Here is a 21,221-nt window from a genome sequence, read left to right as displayed (position 1 = left end):
TATATGGGGGGGTGTAATACAGTCTGACAATGATATTATGTGGACACTGCCAAAAAAACCCAAACTTCCATGCATGAGGAACACCAGTCCCAGAACAACCTGTCTGAAACATCTTCTGTCATACTTTTTCCCCTTTGACAGGACAAGTACGTGTATTTATTTTTGAAAGGAAACAGTCCTCAGACATTTCTATGTAACAACTAACATATGAAAAATGGGAAAGATGTTTTAAAGTGATCTCTTGACATGGCAAATTCTGCTCCCCCCCCACACGCATTTCACATGTCAGGGCTCCCCTTTGTGTTGCCCCCTCTTTTGAGCCAATGTGCACCAGCCCGGCGGGTGCATCATGGTACACTTGAAGCTCAAGTGCTTGTATTTTAAAAGTATAACAGTTCATTCTTCATATTTTTAAGGACACGGAGGAAGTACCTAGACATCAGAAATCTATTGATACATCAAATGTAAATTTCAATGAAATGCCTGGTGGCTTTGATCATCTAGAAGAAATTTTTATACAGAAGAAAGCAAAAGAAAACATAGACATTGAAAGAAATATTCAAATGATTCTTGAAAGCGTGAGTGGAGATTTTTGGTCTGTGTGAGCACAATCTGCATTCCATTAATGCTAATGATGAATTTTCATTGATGTATATACATATATCACTGTAGATGTAGACAGAGAGACTGACATGCCCATAGCTTCCGAACACAAACTTCTCTAGATGATTATTTCTGTGGAACAGTGGAAACTCTACACCTAACCACTACTATAGCATTCAACTTGAAGCTTGGTAATTGTGTACAGACATAATGGAAAGGGCAGGGAACCAGGATGCCATTGTATGGTGAGCAAGCCTATCATGCTGTCTTCTTGCAATTGCTTCCTGAATCCCATTTAAGTTAAAGGAGTGGTGAAATTGACTCGTTCAGGTCACTGAGAGTCTAGTGCAGCCTTTCCCAACCAGTGTGCCTCCAGATGTTGTTGGACCACAACTCCCATCAGCCTCAGCTAGCATTGCCAATGGTCAGGAAGATGGGAGTTGTAGTCCAACAACATCCGGAGACACACTGGTTGGGAAAGGCTGGTCTAGTGTAATAAATATTTCCCCAGAGAAATGTTAAACAGAATAGCTAGGAAGGAGAGGTAGTACTGTATTTCTTCTTTTTAAATGACAACTTGAGTTGATATGTAGATAAGCACTCTTTATTTTCACACAACAATAACTTGTTATTATTGTTACTGAATACAATAACAATATTGTAGTTATTGTATTCAATACAATTCAATTGAACTGGACTATCAATTGGTGATAGTCTATTGGTGGACTATCAGCTTCCACCACTGAGCACCACTAAATGTGGTGGTGTTGGGGGACCCAGTGCTCTGTATCAGAGCTGAGGACTGTTGGATGGAGGAAGGAAATCTGGTGCCGCAACTAGACAGCACCACAAGGTAGCGGCAGTGGTACTGTGGCTTCTACTTCAGCATCATGCAGGGACATGACTGCTGAATGGATACTGGCACACAGTATAGTTTATTATTTATCATTTATTTACAATATTCTAGGCCACTTTTCAGGGCCCAGAACCTGCCCAAAGTGGCTAACACTCAAAGCCAGAAGATTAAAAATAGTACAAAATTCAACGCTTTAAAAATTAATGCTACAAAAGTATCGCAGATTCAGAGACAACATAATTTACATAGACCATCACCTAGCTAATGAATATGATCCCTGGAAAGCCAGCTGAAAAAAAGACAAGTCTTCAGGGCCTCCAAAAAAAGCCTGCAGCATAGTGATTTGGCACAGAGTTAATGAGAGGGAGTTCAATAGCTCTGGGGTCACCATAGAGAAGGACCTCTTTCTTGTGCTCACCCACCTGACTGACCCAGACGCTGGACAGACCAGGAAAGCCTTTGAAGCAGATCTTAAGATGGTATGGGTGCAAACGGTCCAATAAACTAGTATAAGCTACTCTTTTCATCACACATGCCAGGTGCTGCTATTTACTGGCATCTATGTGTCTGCATGGTACTGAACTTGCAGCCCTGGTGCTTTTGCCGCTGCCTTGTGGTGCTGTCAAGGAAGGGCACCAGATTCCTTTCCTCCATCCAACAGTGCTCAGCAGTGCAAGGTGGTAGCCTGCCAGGGAATTGCTTCAAAAGCTGCTGCTGCTGCTTTTACATACTTAAAAAAACCTATAAAACATTTCTAATTTCTGTAGGCATTGGTGGTGTAGGGGACCAAGTGACACTCAATCCATTGCACATATTGCACATACAACAGGCACAGACAGGCATGCTCAAATGGTTATTTTAACTGTGAACGCCTCAGTTCATTGATTTTTGTGCATTTAGGGAGCCCCAAAGGTACACAGTATGCCACTCTATAATAAGAGCCCTTTTCTTTGTGAGTGTCTCAGGGTACACACAGAGCTCTAGGCCAAGCTCAGGGCAAGAAGATCGAGACATCTGCTTGACTATTATTTAGTTGCATAATTTGTAGACTATAAATGCAAAACTCTATACTCTGTTGGGGACAAGATTTGGATATTCAGAAGCTGATTTACTCAAAGAAAAAATGAACACAGAGACATAAATCAAAGCACATTTTACCTTTACATGAAAATGGGAATCCAGCCTAACAGTACAATTCTTTAGATGTTTACTAATAAGTTTCATTATATTCAATGGGGTTTATTCCAAGGCATGTGTTTATAGGGTTGTAGCTGCATTATGGGTTGGTTTTTCTTCTTCAAATTGTTTTTCTCCTCAAATGTCACTGAAACATTTGGAGCATCATACCTTCATCCCTCAAAGCTCTTTTGATACTTGAAATAAACAGTAAAATAGGAAAGGGGGCCTTTCTAATTTTCAAAAGCCTCTTGCTAAAATAACTAGGATCCAAGAATACTGTGATGGCTGCATTTGCCTGGGTCCATTTGATACAACAGCGGGGGGGGGGAAACACCCCCAGCTTTAAAGAACACAGACACCTCTAACTGTGCTCTGACATAATTATGGATGGAACTTAGACAAGCCTTTTTATTTCTTACTTCACATTAACAGGGGAGAACAAATATGAATGGTTGAACATTTTTCTCTCGCCACTTTAAAATCCCAAAGTGCTGTTCCTTTTTACTTCATAGGGATCTGTATCAGACCAACTGGAAAAAATGCAGTTTAAGATGAAGAGGCTTTTGGAAAGAAAAGAGTACATTGTGAACACAGTACAAGAACTTCAAGGCAAGATTGTTTAAACAATGAATAAGCTTACAGAAAAACAGGAATAATACTTTGGAAAAGAAAGTGCCGTGGAAAATAACAGATTCTATAAACACTTGAGGTGCAATAAAAAAGAGTTAGGCCTCTTTTTTACTTGACACTGGTGATGTAAGTGCTGCTACTGCAAGGCAGCCGCTTTCACATATTGTGTGAAGCTCTAAATCACATGAGAGAAGCCTTGCAGTGCAGCAATTCCCCATGCTAGCATACTTCCAAAAAAATAGGGACAGTGCCATTGTAGGGAGTGTGGGCTCCTCTCATGTACTCCAGGGATGGGAGCTGAGTTCAGCAACATATGGAGGATCAAAGATTCCCCACACGTGATTTACAATATATTAAGCATGAAAGAAAAATGGAGGGGGAAGAAGAGGAAAATAAACAAATTCTGGTATCAACTATTTAATAATGTTGAATAATGAAGTTATGTAATAGAGCTGGAAGGGAAAGTTCTGAGAGGAAAAAAGCCAAATGGCAGTTGGCCCATCTGAGCAGATGAAGGGGGTCTTACTGCCTCAACTTTTCCTCCGATGCGGCCAGGTGGAATGTCTACTGATGACATCTGTGTGATGGATAATGTATTGAATGGTTCATTAAAAGTAATGAAATGAAACCTGCCCAGTGCCAGCAGTCAGCCAAAGGCCCTGGAGGCTCAGAAGGGCTCCTCACTCGTGTGACCCAGCTGTGCCACCTTTATCTGTTCTTCCTGCCAAGACGTGAGAAGCCGTTCCATTGGGGGGGGGCAATTTTCTAAATTCCTCTCATCTATTGTGGCCACCCACATATATCCAAAATGTAGTGTCCCTAGCCTCTAGATTTATAAAATAGATTTCATTGCTCTATAAGCCAGCTAACATTTTGGATGGGAGCCATGCTTGACCTTCCTCTTTCAACAAGCCTTTTAAGTTGAGACCTTATCCCAGTCTGTGTCTGTGTTGGAACTGCTTTCTAATATGTTTTAAAACCTTTTTTTAACAATATGTCTGCACCTCTTCATAACTTCATTCTTGATTGCACAGTTTGCTCATTGTTCCACACTGTGAACTGTTCCATGTTCATGTTCTGGAGCACAACCACTTGGAACAGGAAGAATGTGCCACTACCACATGATCTCATATTACTGTTGATCAAAAGATCACAGCTAGCCATGACTTCCCAGAGATGCCTTTTCATTCTTCCCAAAACTGGCAGTGAATAGAAGCAATGAAAGTCCTCCTCCACTAGGCCACAATGGAGGTCTGTAGTTCACCCATCGCAGCTCAGGGAAACTGCCAAAGCTTGGGAACTAAAGCTTGTCTGACCATGAGTTAGAAAGCTCCCTATCACAACTGAGTGAAAGCTTCAGCAAAGTATCTTTGCGTACTCTCTATAAGCACTCAACCCCATCCAGCCCATGTGACTGGACCCTCCAAAAGCCTTGCCACCATCACATAAACTAAAGGCAAACTTACAGAAAGTATATAAAGGACCACTGCCTAAGCCTTAGTTCAGTTGGCTGTGGGACCAAACCATATTTGGGATAATTTTCCTAGCTCTGCATGAGCTGTGATTAAAATTCAGGACTTGGAGGAAAAGTAAAGAAATACATTCATTTTTGTACAAGTTGCTTAGCTGTTGGGCAAAAGGTTTTATCTCACTGAATATGCAAATGTTGACATGAAAATGAAACTCATCAATATTTGGCTTGATTCTGTTTGGTAATTTCCCACCAATTTTGTGGCTATTGTGCACTTCTGAACATAGTATTCTGTAAAACTGACTTTTGCATACATTTTGTTATGCAAACAGATCATACATTTTCAAATCTCAAACCTTTTCAAATTTTAAACCTTTTTTTAATAATATGTTTTTTAACCTTTTTTTAAAGTCTTCAAAGCTTTTAAAAATGTTTTTAAAGATGTTTTAATGCATTTTAATGTCTGCTTTTATGATGTTTTAAAGTGTTTTTAGTGCTTTTGTTTGCCACCCTGGGCTCCTGCTGGGAGGAAGGGCAGGATATAAAACAAACAAACAAACAAATTTTTGTACAAATGGATGGAATGTTTTCATATCTACAATCTTCATTTTTCAATTTTCTGAATGACTATCTTATTCAAAATGAAGAAAGAAAGCCCTCACTTGAATAAACAAGCTTTCTTTATGCTTGGAAATGTTGCATATTTGCTTATAAATGGTAGCCAATCCTGGTAAAATCCTACAAGGGTGCCAGTTCATGAACAGTCGTTTCTTGGGGGAGTCAAACTAGATGCTATGTGAAACATGTGATTGCAGTTCATGTATCCATTTTGTTTTTATTTTATTTTATTAAAAAAACCCAAAACCCAATTTTTAAAAAGCAAGCTGATCAAAATCAGGATGATGAAGAAAGGGGTGGGATTAATCAATGGTAGTTTCTCTCTCTGAGTGATGAATGGCTTTGGGGAGCAATTTTCGTTGGGATTATAGTGCAGGAGGGAAGGGTTAACCAGACATTTCATGTATCATCTAATTTGGTCCTCATGATTAAGCTGAATGTTGCATAGCTGGCTGTGACAGAATATCAGAATTTCTCCTATGTTCTGGGGGGACATGTAAGTACAATTTTCAAAAACCTGAGAAAGCATTGCCTGGCCAGGATCATAATTAGTAATCTCCATATCCTATTGCTTATGCTGTGTTTGATGTTAGTTACATTCAAAATCTACCTATGTCAGATATTGCTTTCTTGCAAATTGCACGATACACCCCATGATGTGGTCTTCAAGAAAGTACAAATTAATTTGCCACATTACATGCCACTTTTCTGCAAACAACACTAGATCATTCTGGCTTCACGGAATATCCAAACAAACTCTGCCAATAGCTCCCAGTGTTGAAAGTAGATTATGTGTTTTCCTGCAACTTCCATCATGTAATGCTGGCAGTCTCAGCCTAGTGATGAATGTGTGCCAAACAGACATTATAAAATGGCCAAAGCTTCATCTTTCTTAATGGTCAGATCAAAGAATGCAGCTCCAGGCAACACTGATCAAGCAGCTGTCGAATACAACTAAGCAAAAGAGGAAAAAGAAGAGAAAAGAAGGCAAAGACACAACACTTCTAAACATGAATGGAAAGGAAGGCAACCTTTGTGGAATCCCATCCTCTGAACTCTCATCTATGTCTTCATGTGTCCCAGTCAAGCAGGTAAAAGAAGCTGCAAGCACCACTCCGTTCATGTTCATTATTTGATAAAATATTGGCACATAAAGTAATGATGTTTATCCAAGAGGGTAAAATACATTTTGTCCTTAGCTATATGGGTGCAAGTCATGTTAAAATCAATTGACTTCACTGCATTTATATAATAGGAAATGCGAGTTGACCCCCTAGAGCTTCACTATGCGTACTCAATTGTAAGCACTCAAGACAGAACATACTAGTTTATACAAGGTTCAAAGGCACAAGCTTTCTAAATGGGCATTTGGCCATACAAAGGCCAGCTCTGCCTGCTGTTGTATCACATTTTGCATTCTGCCTTCAGACTGAGGGCCAGCCGTTTAAGCATAATAAAAAAATGAAAATAGCACTTATAATGCACGTAGGTAATTGTGCTGAGTTAGCATGCAAGAAAAATCTCTCCCCAGTTTTTGCAGAGATAGATATGTGCTGAAAGTGCTACATGCATTTTAAATGCTAAGTGTCCTCAACTAACACTCGAATAGCATAGTGTGAGAAAAGCTGTGCAATATGCCATTCGCAGGGTAGCTGCTGCAGCATAATCAGTCACAACAGCTAATCAAGATCGCACCATAAAGGGAATATTACTGCTATTAACCAATCAGATATTGGCTTTATGCAGACATCGCTGAAGGGAATTAAAATCAATTCAGAGTGAGGGCAAAGCTTCCTGAATTAAAGTTAAAAACTTACAAACTTGAGCTTCTGGGATCTGGGGGCAGCTGCTCAATGCGGTGAGTGACTGAACTGCAGGTAACAGCTTCTTTTGTGTCTTCATGTCCTGGACTGACTCTTCCCACTGAGCCTGACCATTGGATCCTCCTGAACAGGAAGACATATAAGAGGACTTCCTGTTCCAGTTGAAGCTTGCTTGAGCAACAAGCTTTCCTGAGCTCTGGGACATTCCAGTATCCCATGTGGCTTACATGCAATTTACATGGCCCTGATAGCTGGGTTGTCCTACATCCTGGTTTGTCCCACACCTTGTGGTTCACATCAGATTGCTGCACACAGCCCATCCCTGACACAAACATGTTTAAAGGAACCTCTGAAAAATTGCCAAGAAAAGAGGGCATCTTTTGATGATGCTGAAAATGTTCGTGCAAAGCAGTAATTACTTTCAGCTGAGTCCCACCAACTGAGTCCCATCTTTTGTATCCTACCAAAGTTCTCATACATTTAACCTGAGAATTTTAGATTCTTCTTGTAAATTTTACTTTGGGCAAACTTTGTTAGCAACTCTAGGGAAAGCAAACATTTGGGAATGGAAGGCAGTAGTGAAAGTTTTACACAGGAAATCATGAGAGCAGCTACTCTCCAAGAATCAGAGAAACTACTTATTTGTCATTCAGGAAGTATGCTTCTCCAAACTCCACCCCAGTAATAAAGCCTCTTGCTTGGATGGATGGAGCAATGTACATGTATAAACCTCTGACATGCATGGCTGAACTGTTGCCTGCTGTACAAAGATAGGAGTCGCATCCATTATCCCACCACAACTGACATGTAGCCCCACGAAGGTTGTTTGCTAGGCAGTGATAGCTGAAACACCTTGGACAGCTCCTTAAAGTTCAGACTAAAACCCTGAGTGGATTCCACTGCCCCACTGACATGGAGCCACCAGTCGGCATTGCCACTGCCACTAGGTTTTTATGTATTGTGTATGTATTTTAGGATGTTTTTATATCTGTTTTTCATATTGTAAGTCACTTTGAGTTTGTTTTTTTTAAAAGCAACTAATAAATATAATAGTAGTAGCAGTAGTAACAACAACAACAATAATAGGAAAGGTGGTCCTTGCACTGAAAAGGTTTCCGCAGCCCTGTGTAGACAACATTGACCTACATGGACTGACAGGTACAAGGCAGCTTCCTGTGTTTCTATGTCCCAGCACACAGAAAAGGCAAAGCAGAAAAGACAATAGTTCTGACCTGTATGAACAAGTGCAAATTGCAAAGAGGTCTTCTTTACTGTGTTTATCTATTCATAAAAGAAGGCATGAAAATATGTTTGACAGGTTCAGTTTAAACTGAAGCTAACTTTTTTTTTTCCAATTTGAGGCTGCATACAAAAATCTTGATCTTAAAATAAAATTCTTCTGGAACAAATACAAAGAAATCACTTCAAGATTATCAGAGCTGAGTGGTAAGTATTTTGATGAACATGACTTTTTTAAAAAAAAAATACTAAAACATGAACCACTTTTCATTGTACAGATATGATGACCACTACTCCAGCCTCACATTTCCTGATCTTATTGTGGAGATTGACATCTCTATAAATTTCTGTTTCTCAGTTTCTCATTTTTCCAGTTTTAAATTCAGTTCTCCACATTTCCACAGAACTGAAGGATGAGTTATGAAGGAAGAAATTTGTGGGGTGGGGGTGTAAAAAAAATCCTTACAAAATTAACCCACATTTTAGTGTGAATTTCTCCTAATAAATACATTTTTGTATGCAGTTTTAACTAATATACACATTTAGCAAGCAATAGTCCCTAATATAATGCATTATATTTTACTAATGTATAGATTTTTATACACACCTCCAAAAATGTGCATTTTTGTACACATCAGTTCGTTGGAGAATTGCATCTTGACTCTTAGACTGGCAGAGGGAGGGGGCTGGATGGGAGAAAAGTGAGAAGGAGAGGGATCAGGCAGAGGAAGGGTTCGGTCTCCCCTTTTATCTGCTTCTTTACAGCATTTTGGTGCAACTGAGGTTGCATGATAGCTGCACTGGGCCCTCCTATACTAGCTTGGGAGATCATTTTCCTTGGGGTCATGGCATGGGAGAAAAGGGTAGCTGTATGTTCTGGTCACAGAACTGCTCAGAGGCCCCAACAGATGCTGTTTACAGTTGTTGTTGTTTTTAAAAATCACACAATGTTAAATTCACATGTTTCATGTAACATGTAGTTTTGACTTTAAACTGACTCCAGTTAAAGGACCACTGCAGCTTTCACCTGCACATCTATTCTGATTGTTTTATATCAAAGGTGGGCAAACCCTAAGCTACTTTCTGTGCATGCTCACACATCCCTCTCTATCCTCCATCCAGGCAAACAAGAAGCTTTATCAGAGTTCGGGAACACATTCCTGCCAGGGAAAAAACACTCAATAAGAGTGTAAAACTGGGTTGGTGAGGGGTATGGCTCGGAAGGATGTGTGATCTCAGGAGATTCCCAAGGGTCAGATAGAGAGGTCTGGAGGACCATATTTGGCCTCCAGGTCTCAGGTTCCCCGTCTCCCTTTTACATCATGATACTCTACTATGAAGGTTTTCTGACCATGAGTTTTGTCTTTCCGAACTCCTGTTGAGCTCCTGTTTGCTGTTGGAAGGGTTCATTTCTTAGCCCATAGCAGCACATGAGACTTGGGCATGGTCCAGTTCCATTCTAAGCTCCCCCATCCCAAAAGGAGGAGATAAACTCTGTAGGGACAAATATCCCTTTAAATGATGGATGAGGAGTCAAGGAAAATTAAATATGGAGGCAAAGAGTTGGTCATCATTTCTGTTTTTTCCTTCCTGCTATGACATTGTCAGATAAGAGAGTGAAAAGGACTTCCTGAAGTTCCATGGGGATATTTTTGTTTCTCAGATGAAGACAAATTTGCCAGTAAATGAGAACCCACAAGAATGTGATGTCCAAGTTCAGCTTGAAAGTGGCCATAGTAAACAACTGGAGGGCTCTGATAGCATATTATATGGCATGTCTTCTCCACAACATCCTTGTGCAAGTCATTAAAAAAAAGATTTCCTGCCTGGGAACAAGGCAAATACTCTGGAATTAGACAAACTATCGTCATTCAAGTAGCAATATTAGTTCAGAGTCACATTGTATCACCTTTGTACTGGAATATTTTGAAAATGTGTTAATAAGAAAAAAATGAATGTGACTTGCAGGGGGGGGTTGTTCCACTATGGCAGGGCTAGCCAACTTGGTGCCCTCCAGATATTGTTGAACTAACAACTTCCATCATTCTTGACCACTGACAATGCTCCGGCAACATCTGCAGGTTGGCTGCTCTACAGGGTCACACTCAGTGGGACAGGTTATCTACCTTTTTATTTTTAAAAACTCATTTATTTGTATATCTATGCATTTAAAAGTTAAGTCAGTGGTAGGAACTCAATCATTTTTTTCATCACTTCATATACTTCATGTACACATAAGGGTGAGTTAGAGGTGACCCCCTAGGTATAGATAAATCAGCCTATTTCTGGTCTATGTCACATTCTTGTGTGTTCACCCATCAGTCTTGTTCATTTGCCACATTAATCTACTATTTTAATCAGCATTAAAATTTGTGTTTACTACAGGCTCCTCTAGATGTCCTGCATTATTTTTGTTCCAGTTTTGTTGCAGTACAGCCCTTCTGGACAGCAATAATATGATAGCTATTGGAGAAATATCACAAAACAAAGAGAATAAATCCACTGCCATAATGCACTGTTATTGTTTCACAAACATGTTACAGAATAGACCTGCAATAAAACACCGGTCTGGAGAGGCCCTACATATTTTAAGACATGTTTTGTCTTGAAATATACATGTCAAAATGTATTTTCTCTCCAAATACACATTTTAATACATATTTTGATTGAATTATTTATTGAATGGAGAACTGAATCAAAATATTAAGGAAGTGTGAAAAGTGTGGTGGATAGCTAAAAGTTGATCTACACATTAGTTTGTGAGGTGCAGATCAGGTCAGTTTGGATTCACAAAGATAACATTTTGCAGATATCCTTTGTGGCTGCCATATGCTTCAGAGACCACAAAGAACTAAGATTCTGCAGATTATTTCAGAATCTGGAGAATCTGTTTATTTATTTATTTTAAAAAGTTGTTTTATTTTGTTGTTTTTCTTTGTTCATTATTTGTCTCCTTCTCCTTCCATTTTCTAGATACAAAAAGGATTTTAGAACAGAAAAATAAAGATGCTTATTTAGAAGCAATTGTTCAGAATTCCAAGATTCCTCCAGAAGAAAGAAGGTTACAAAGTGCTCTGTATCGGAGATTACACCCAAATAAGGTACCTATTCACTACTTTGTAAACATATTTAAGTCTGTGGGATAACAGACTATGGGAGCAATCCTACTCGGAGGCTGGCATCAATGGAGCCGGTGCAACGAAAGTTAGTATAAACCACATCCTTCCTCCATTCAGAGGCCCCTGGGAGGAGAGCATGCTGGCTGCACTGGCAGAGGGCAAAGAACATCAGATAAGACAGACAACATAGTATTGCTAGCTCAGCTGCCATCACCATAAACTTCCATTAGGTATGCTTACTTAACGCCACCCTTTTCCCGGCATATTGTATGGGGGCCGTAGGAGCAAGCAGAGCATGCTCATGATGCAGCATAAGTCCCCCTCCCTTCAGTTCTGCCCCAACACACCCCCAGAACACCCCTTTTTCTGGCCTTGTGCTGGCTTCCCTTATGCCAGTCTCAGCTGAGCCACCTGGGCCTGGGTGGTTGCACATTTCCACAGCTGTGCTGCAGCTGTGCCCAGGTGGGGGACTTCTGTTGGTGCGGCCCAGCTTTGCTGACACCCTCCCTCCTCCCTCCCTCCGCCACCAGAAATATACCACAGTTTGTATCCCCTGGATCCGGCCTAAGTACCAGAAGGATTGCACCCTGTGAGTCAGTGCTCACATTAATGTAAAAATCCTGAAGATGAAAACTCCCCGGATTTTAAATTATAAAAATAATTATTTCCAATTATTTATAACCTGTTGTAAGGCTGTGGCCAACGTGGCTGATTAACTATTATTTGTCAGTCCTTAAGGAAACACCATTTTCCTAGAGAGCATTGTGTTTCCACTTTGCAAGTGCAATGACATTTCCATTTATACCAGTGGCTTGGGAGACATTCAAAAATTAAAGCACAGCTGTCAAGTCAACCTCTTTCCCAGAGCACTACCATACTGAAGCTGCCAATGGCTGATCAAATTTAACCAAAAACTATTTGACAGTACCAGCCCTACCACAAGGTAAGTTTAGTCCTTTGCCTCAGGAGGCAGATTGAGATGGGCAGCAGAGTGAGCATGCACCTACCCACTGCTGCACATTTGCCAAGCATTTAGGATTAGGGATAGAAGGACCTGTTAATTTTGGTTCTTTTGGTTTCTAATTTTTCCAATCTGTAATTTTCTTAATCCTCATGAAAATTCTTCAGCTCTTTTAGTACAAATTGTTCCTAATAAGCACATTTTGATTGCGTTTTTGACGAATACACAAGAAACTTGTCCTATGATGCAGTTTTGAATGTTTAAGTAAAAACATTTATGCAAGTATATGCATTTTTATGCACAATTACCCCTAATATGGGCATTTTTGTAAGCAGAACTGTATCACAAAATTCAGATAAGTGCAAATTTTGAAGGAATTTCAGCTCTCATGTTGTTTCGGAAAGTGTGAATTTGATAGATTCGACTTCTCACCCATTCCTATTTCTCTTGCATGGAAGTGTGCTGCATGGGTGCTGCCTCTCATCACACTTCAATCCAGTGCAAAGGCTGCCGTCTGCCACTTTGCCACTCATGGGTAGGAGCTGGTGCCACCTCAAATCTCATTCCTGAGAGGTGATGCCTGTAGAAGCTCATTGTCGTCTTGCCACAGCAGGAAAAATTGTTTTAAAAAACAAATATTGCCTGCTGATGAAAAGGAACATCAATGGCACTCCTATGGCTGAGTACAGGTATTGAGGGACGAGATCTGAGATGGAGCCAGACTCACCTGTAGGAGCCACTTCACTTCAGCAGATGAGCCAACAGGAACACAATCATGGGGACAGAGCCAGCAGGCATGATGGAGAACACTCATGTAAGGCTACTTGATACGGCTAATGTAGGCTCTGCTGTACTGTGAAATGTGGGAGATACCCTAAAGAAAAATGTTAAATGCCAGTAGTCCAGAACACAGCTCTCAGAAGCAAGTTGCACAAAGCAGAGAGATGTAGACTGAGTTTTCATCCAAGAAAAGTTTTTGCATATTTTCTTTCCAGGATCTTGTGCTTGACCTAAACGACCTCGAAGAAGCTCTCCAGGATGTTAATAAATGCCTGGTTTCTCCAAAAGAGTTCTCTTATATTTTCCATGTAAGTATCACTACTGTACCATTTGTCAGCAGTTAGACTGTTGTCACACAAACTGTCCAAGACTTCTGCATTGGGGCCAAAGGCAAGATGTTGGAGCGTCTTCTGTGTGTCTTGGAGATTACAAAAAAAAAAATTAGTGACTGACTCATGAGGTTTATATTTTATCAATTTTGCCAACATTGTGTTCAGTGTCTGGAAAGCCAGTGCAGTGTATAGCTATGTGTATTGGTAGTAGCAGTGGTTGACTGAAATAGTCTGCAGTGTATTAGGCTCATGTGATAGGATTAACATTTTTCTCCTACTTGCAAAACAACTACTTAAATGGGCCTTCAACTCATCCTTTTGCCCTAGCATTCAGATGCCACCTGGGTGAATCACGTGTGCCAATCAGACTAAATTCTTCCCTCTCAGCCTGCCCAGCTATGATAATGTAAGGCAGAGGGGTCGAGCCACACACGTCTGGGCATCTTCAGAAGCTGATAATACCTCTTAGTGTGGAATGTGCCTCTGATGACTATTGTTATTACTATGGGAGAGAAAGCAGAAGAGAACTGTTTGTAAATCAAATATATATTCCAGCCATTCTGGAAGGATTCCAGCCAATGCCTGTTTCATATTCAAAGTCAAAATATAGAAAATGCACATACACGACAACTACCTCACAAAAAAAAATCAAAATGTCACACATGCAAAAAAAAAATTAGCTACATTTCCATTCCCAAGTTCCTTCATGAACTTTGCAATCTCTGACCTTTGGTCTTTGATCAAGGGAGTGGAGCAACTCCCCTATGAGGAAAGGAAGGCTTTTTAGTTTAGAGAAAAGGCAAATAAGTGGTGACATGATACACATGTAATAAAATTATGCATGGGAGAAGAGGAAAGTCTTGACCTGGCGCCAAAAAGATAACAGTGTTAAAAGATAGCACTAGAAGTCATGGGCATCCAGTGAAGCTGAATGTTGGAAGTTTCAGGACAAACCAAAGGAAGTACTTCTTTACACAGCACATAGTTAAACTATGGAATTCGCTCCCACAGGAGGCAGTGTGATGGCCCCCAACGTGGATGGCTTTAAAAGAGGATTAGACAAATGCATGGAGTAGAAGGCTATCAAGACCCCACTTTTCACTATATGTCTTGAAGTGGCTTATAGAAGAAAGCATACAATATTCAAAATTCAGTTCATAGATTAAAACATCAGAGAGCAGAACATTAGAACAGCACTCTCATGTTGTCAGAATGTGCCCTGCTGGATCAGGCCAATAGCCCATCTAGTCCAGCCCTCTGTTCTCACAGTGGCTAACAAGATGTCCATGGAAGCCCATATTTCAGGAGGCAGAGGCCTCCTGAAATAAAACCTCTTCATGCTGATGGATGAACCTTAACAGGAACGGTGCCGGTCTGATTTCTAATGGAAGGCAGTTGACCCCACTACACTGAAGGCATGACTCTTGGTTGACATGAGTCATGCTTCAGCTTCATGGGTAACCACTAATAGTGCTCCCCCAGATGATCTCAGTGATCACTTTAGGGCATACAGGGTAAGGTAGTAATGCTTCATGTGCAGTATCTCAGTAAGCTTTACAACAGCCCTGCAGGATAGGCCAGTGTTATTAGCCCCATATTGCAATTGGATGTGGAAGTGAGGGCTGAAGAAATAGTTGCTGATCTAAGGCCAGTTTGTGAGGTGATGTTTTAACAGAGGACTTCCAGCTCACCCTCTTAGCCACTATGCTACACAAGTTCTCAAGAGACTTCATTCCTATACAATTCCTTTTTATTATGATTTGTGTTTCTGAAAACTTGACTAGTAATTCTCAGAGCTTGGAAAAGTTACTTTTTTAAAACTACAACTCCCATCAGCCCCAGCCAGCATGGCCACTGGATTGGGCTGCTGGGAGTTGTAGTTCAAAAAAACAACTTTTCCAAGCTCTGGTAATTCTATATGCCCCCACCATCCTAGAGTTCTTTGCTCAGGTTGTGACTGACAGGCATGAAGAGCCAGTATGGTGTAGTGGTTGGAGTGTTGGACTAGGACCTAAGAGACCAGGGTTCAAATCCTCACTCAGCCATGAAATCACAAGGTGGCGTGGGGCCAGTCACAGTCTCTCAGCCTAACCTACTTCGCAGGGATGTTGCAAGGTTAAAATGGAGAGGGAGGAGAACCATGAACACCACCTTGAGCTCCTTGGAGGAGAGGTAAGATACAAATGTAATAATAAATAAATAAATAATAAAATAAGATAATTCTGAGAATTAAAAAAAACCAGTTCAGAGCATTAATCAGATGAAGATGTGTTAACAATAGTGATGGGCAGCACCCACCTGGCTGATGTTTGCTTGACTCAGGAAAAAGCTGAGCTACTTCTTCCAAAACTGGGAAGATCAGCTTAATTATGACCCATAGCTGAATTCCCTACCATGAAGCATAACCTGCTGTCCCTCCCACCCAGCAGTGGCAGCAAAGGAGGCATTGCTTCCGCTACACAGAGACAGAAGAAGGAAGATCTCCTTCCACACTTCTAGGTCACACCATGATGGGGAAATATCTATTTTCCAAGTGTACTAGGGCTTTGCATGTCAGCTCACTGCTACTACTCTCCTGATAGGGGGGAAATTGTGAGATTTCTGTTCCTGTGACCAGAATGCCACCAGCAGCAACTTATTTGGTAAGTGGGGAAGAGGATAGGTTTTGAGGGTGGGAGGGGGTAAACCGGAAATTCTCTGGTTCAGATTTTAATCCAAGCCAGAAAAGGATTCAGGGTTTTTATTGCTCCCTTCTTTGCAGCCACCAATGGGTAAATTTCACTGGCATCATTATTTAGCAGCACTGCAGTAGATAATAGGCCAATGACATTGTAATGTAACAGTGATACTATCTACAGATTATCTGTTGTAATTTCACCATGTTTAAAAATGGTGCTGTAAACAAAAACGTAAATTCTCCACATTCTGACTGGACAGTTTTTTTATAAGCTGAAGGATAGCTCTTTTAAGTGCAAAGGTTTCAAATGAGCAGTTCACCTAACCCCAGCATCCTTATTTTGGACTTACCAAAGTACCATTCAGGACAAAATGGAAGTCCCATTCCAATGTCAAGCACTACTGCTTCCAGGATCAGATGTGCAATGCTTCTGAATTACTGTTGCTGGCGAACAACTGCAGGAGAGATCTCTTGCCCTTAGGTTCTGCCTGTGGACTTCCTAAGAGCCATCTGGCTAGCCACTGTGGGCAACAAGTTGTTGGATTAGATAGGCCTTTGATCTGAACCAGCACGGTTGTTGCTGTGCTGTTATGAGAACTTTTCGGCTTTGAGAATCAGCTGCATTTACAGTGTTTGCTTTAAATTTTGAATGTGCTCCAAGTTATGGAAATGAAGCACTGGGACAGAAACAGTTGTGTGAAGTATTGCACTTAATAAATATAGCCTCATATTCAAAAAAGCAGCTGGAAATGGTAACTGGAGAGTCTCCTGATTGGTTTGAAGAGCCAATAAATCTGGACTTAAGACATTCCAGTGGTTTCAAGAGGGATGTTTCCTTGGTCCATTTGTGACACATGTTATTTTCACTCTTAGCAATATAATTAGCGTTATAATATAGAGTTCATTATTTTGTAAAGAAAATCTATGGAAAACATGCTGTACAAAATAATATTTGAGGCTGATGTGGCCCCAAAAAATAAAACTGGGCCTACAATTTATAATTTGTGAATTATAGGTTCAAGTGTATTGGGAGGGAAATGGTTTAGTCCACTTCACACCTCAAACACCCAGGCTTCCCATCACTTTACGTCAGGGTTAAGTTGCAGTGCTCTTGTGTGTAGCCCTTCAGCCTGAGTACATTTGCGAATGCCAACACAGAATGACATTGACCCATTTCTTCCCCACTCCCCAACTATCTTTAATGGGAAGTGTGAATGTTTACAGATTAACTGAGGGCTAATCACTGAACTTCCTAGCTGAAGAAGAAAAACAGTTTGGTCATATTTTGCCATTCTTTTGGGGGGCTGGAGGGGAGATGTAAAAACATTTGCATTGGCCTGAAATAAAAGCACATGCTTCACACACTTGTAACCAACCCCAGAAAGGGGAAAAAAGGCCCAGTCTTCTTGGCTTTGAACATTTTGAACAGGAAGCCATTTAGAGCTGGAATGCATGCTTAGCAAGTCCAAGAAACACCCGTTCTTATTGCTTCTGGGCTATCAAAAAAAACTTGAGGTGAAAAAAGTACAATTTATAAGCAGAAACTCTTTTCCTGACTTGTTTTGATTTTTTTTTCTGCCTCTGCCAAGTCTGTTTTTCAAACGCATTAGGAAACACGCTTTCCCTCTTCTCTACTTATCTTTCGTTTTATTTACTCAGCTGTGCAACCACCTCAATTGATAGCTGCTGCTCTTACCTGACTTCAAATCCAACAAAGAGAGAGAAAGGTGCATGTTATCCTTTCATGGTTTCTGAGGCAAAGGAGGAATCTGGGTGGAGGTGAGGGTGCTGTGGGATTGATATCAAGGCGAGTTACCAGCAGAATTTCTTCCTTTAAACATATTCAAAACTGTGTGCTTTAGGGGGTAATGCAGAAGGCATGAAAAGGCGAGTAGCACAAGGGGAATGTCTATACCAGTGGTTCCCAAACTATTTTCTCCATGGACTATTTGAAAACTGCTGAGGGTCTGGATGGACCACTTAATTATTTTTCTGCCTGTTGCATCAATTATAATGTGCTATGCTAGATGCTGTATACAATAAAATATAAAACAAATATAAGAAAAATCAATATGAAAATTTAATACAATGGGTGTGTCATCTCCCACCACAAATCCCCAGACATGCCACAGACCACCTTAATGAAATTTGTGGACCCAGTTTGGAAACCTCTGTTCTATACCATAAAGTACTCTAATCCGTGGGTACAATTTCTTTTGCTTAACCCAAGTGTAATTTCTACTTATGCCAGGTTCAGAAATTACTGTATCGTTTATTTATGCATTACTATCCTATGGATGCATCAGTGCTTTTTCATAAAAGAATACACCCCCAAATAAATATTCCTATAATTTTCTAAGTGTTGGCAGCCCTTTCAACTATACTAATTGTTGTTGTTGTTGTGTGCTTTCAAGTCGATTACGACTTATAGCGACCCTATAAATCAGCAACCTCCAATAGCATCTGTCATGAACCACCCTGTTCAGATCTTGTAAGTTCAGGTCTGTGGCTTTCTTTATGGAATCAATCCATCTCTTCTTTGGCCTTCCTCTTTTTCTACTCCCTTCTGTTTTCCCCAGCATTATTGTCTTTTCTAGTGAATCATGGCTTCTCATTATGTGTCCAAAGTATGATAACCTTAGTTTCATCATTTTAGCTTCTAATGATAGTTCTGGTTTAATTTGTTCTAACACCCAGCTATTTGTCTTTTTCGCAGTCCATGGTATCCGCAAAGCTCTTCTCCAACACCACATTTCAAATGCGTTGATTTTTCTCTTATCCCCTTTTTTTACTGTCGAACTCTCACATCTATACATAGAGATCTGGAATACCATGGTCTTAATGATCCTGACTTTAGTGTTCAGTGATACATCTTTGCATTTGAGGACCTTTTCTAGTTCTCTTATCGCTGCCCTCCCCAGTCCTAGCCTTCTTCTGATTTCTTGACTATACTAATAAATATCCTTAAAACTGCAAATATGGATGTGGTATGTTGTGGACACCAGTACAGACACAATATGTCAATTTCCAGTCCTTTTAGAATGTTCTATAATTTGCCACATTCAAGCTGACCAAGCATCTCCATTTCATGGAAAGGGAGGCAACATTTCCTGAAGAGACCAACACTTTTTAAACACTATCAAAACAATTTCAAATAATAATGATAATAACCAAGAGGGTGTTTTCCAGTACTGCTGCAAAGCATCATCTTCTGGCTTAACTCTAACACAGAGGGTTGAATCCAGTGAATTCATTACACATGCAGAACTTGTCGAGTGGAACTTCTCTTCCCTCCCCCCATGCATCCTTCCCCAAAATCTGGTCCAGAGGGTTGGGGGGAGCATATGGAGGAGGAAAGGGGAGGGGATGTGTGCAAATGGAACTCATTCCACTTTTGCAATGACTTCATTGGATATAATACCTAATATGTTTAGAAAGTCACGGAAGCATACAGGGACACAAGGGTCATTCAACCACACATGCGAGTCACCACTTGATTCTGGTCATGAAATAATGAGCATGCATGTGTGTATTCCAACCAGCTCTTGAAATATATTTTACCTGCATACAATGTCCATTGAAGTCCAGAGCTTGTGGAGTTCTGCACCTAATTTAAAATATGAACAACAAAGGATGCTGTCAAAGGATGTTCAATAGGGCGTGTTTTGATTTGACATCTCACCCATGTCTGAATTTGGAAGTCAGATATAGGGAGCCTTTGCTGCTGCAGCACATATCACCTAGCTCATGAGGAAAAGGTATTGAGTGCTTGCTATTTTAGCTATTTAAAAAAAAATCTGCAAGAGATGAATCCCACCTTCAGACACTGCAGGTGGGGAAAGACCTCTTCAGTCTGACAAAGTGTTTGCAATACAAATTTGGGTTATGACGTTTCCTTACCAACTGTAGTATAATTTTTTTTCTACATCATGGACTATTTCAAAGTTTATAAGGTAACCACTACCAATAAACATATTGCTTCAGTAATTTAATGCAGGAATTATGGTAGGCAAGATGCTATTTGGGGTCTAGTGTGGAATTCTGCAATAAAATCCAAGCCTTGGTAGAATGTTCTTATCTCACTGCGAGGACTTGCATACACACTACGTTTTTATTAATGAAAGGGGCATTAAAGTATTTGAGGAAAGGCTATTTTATTCAAGAACTCTGATAGTGGCACCACTGCTAGTAAGCTATTTAACCATTCTCCAACATGTATGGTTCTTTGTATTAATATCACTGCAGCCTGAAGTAGTGAAGAGCTGATATAGTCCTGAATACCCAGCTGCCCAGGACAAACAACTCGAGATGGTCATGATCTTCATACCTTCCTTGTGAACTTTTGGGGAGATCAAGCTTAGTGCAACCAAAAGCGGAATGCAGAACTAGATTGCTCTGATCCATTAAGCTAGTTCTTATGTTTTTATCCTGAGGTATAGCCCCTAAGCTAAATATTCCATTTTTTACCATTTCTGGATCCACTATTAATTTTGGGACTCATGTCATATTTGAGCAATTTATTTCAACCCTGGCTGAGGAACCAAATGTGCCTCTCTATCTGGACCTTACTGGGCCAGACCCTTTCCCAATCCACATCCATTCTACCCAGTCTACCCACCTCAATAGCCCTGACCTGTACCCTCCATAAGTGCTTTTTCTTGAACTTTGTTAATGCCTCTTGCTTGTCTGGCTGGCTGGAGATACAGAGATGTGTATGAGTTATGTGAGCATATATGGAAAAACCTGACTGTACAAATAAGCTGTACAAAAATAAAAATCACACATGTTTCACCCACTTTTGCATCTGGCCCCACCCACCACTGGCATGTGCCCCCCAGAAGGTTGTCCATGAAAGGACAGACAGCTTCCCTACCCCTGACTAAAGCCTTGCCCAGTCTCCAGTTTTCTTCTGGGATACTCTGCAGAACTTCCT

General features: G+C 40.5%; 1 protein-coding gene across 3 annotated transcripts in view; it reads left to right on the top strand.

The window, feature by feature from the left end:
- LOC133384403 (uncharacterized) overlaps positions 1-21,221 on the top strand; it is a 101,576-nt gene that overhangs the window by 46,297 nt on the left and 34,058 nt on the right. For all 3 annotated transcript variants that reach the window (XM_061626322.1, XM_061626323.1, XM_061626324.1), the window contains 6 exons: positions 417-578; positions 3,151-3,247; positions 6,261-6,448; positions 8,542-8,626; positions 11,393-11,520; positions 13,495-13,587. In XM_061626322.1, the coding sequence (XP_061482306.1) occupies positions 417-578; positions 3,151-3,247; positions 6,261-6,448; positions 8,542-8,626; positions 11,393-11,520; positions 13,495-13,587 (753 nt within the window). The remainder of the gene's footprint in view (positions 1-416; positions 579-3,150; positions 3,248-6,260; positions 6,449-8,541; positions 8,627-11,392; positions 11,521-13,494; positions 13,588-21,221) is intronic.

This window comes from Rhineura floridana, chromosome 4 (genome assembly GCF_030035675.1).
Source record: "Rhineura floridana isolate rRhiFlo1 chromosome 4, rRhiFlo1.hap2, whole genome shotgun sequence".
In the NCBI taxonomy this organism is placed as follows: Eukaryota; Metazoa; Chordata; class Lepidosauria; order Squamata; family Rhineuridae; genus Rhineura; species Rhineura floridana.
The sequence above is the reverse complement of the archived record's forward strand: the minus strand, read 5'-3'. Positions and strand labels throughout refer to the sequence as shown.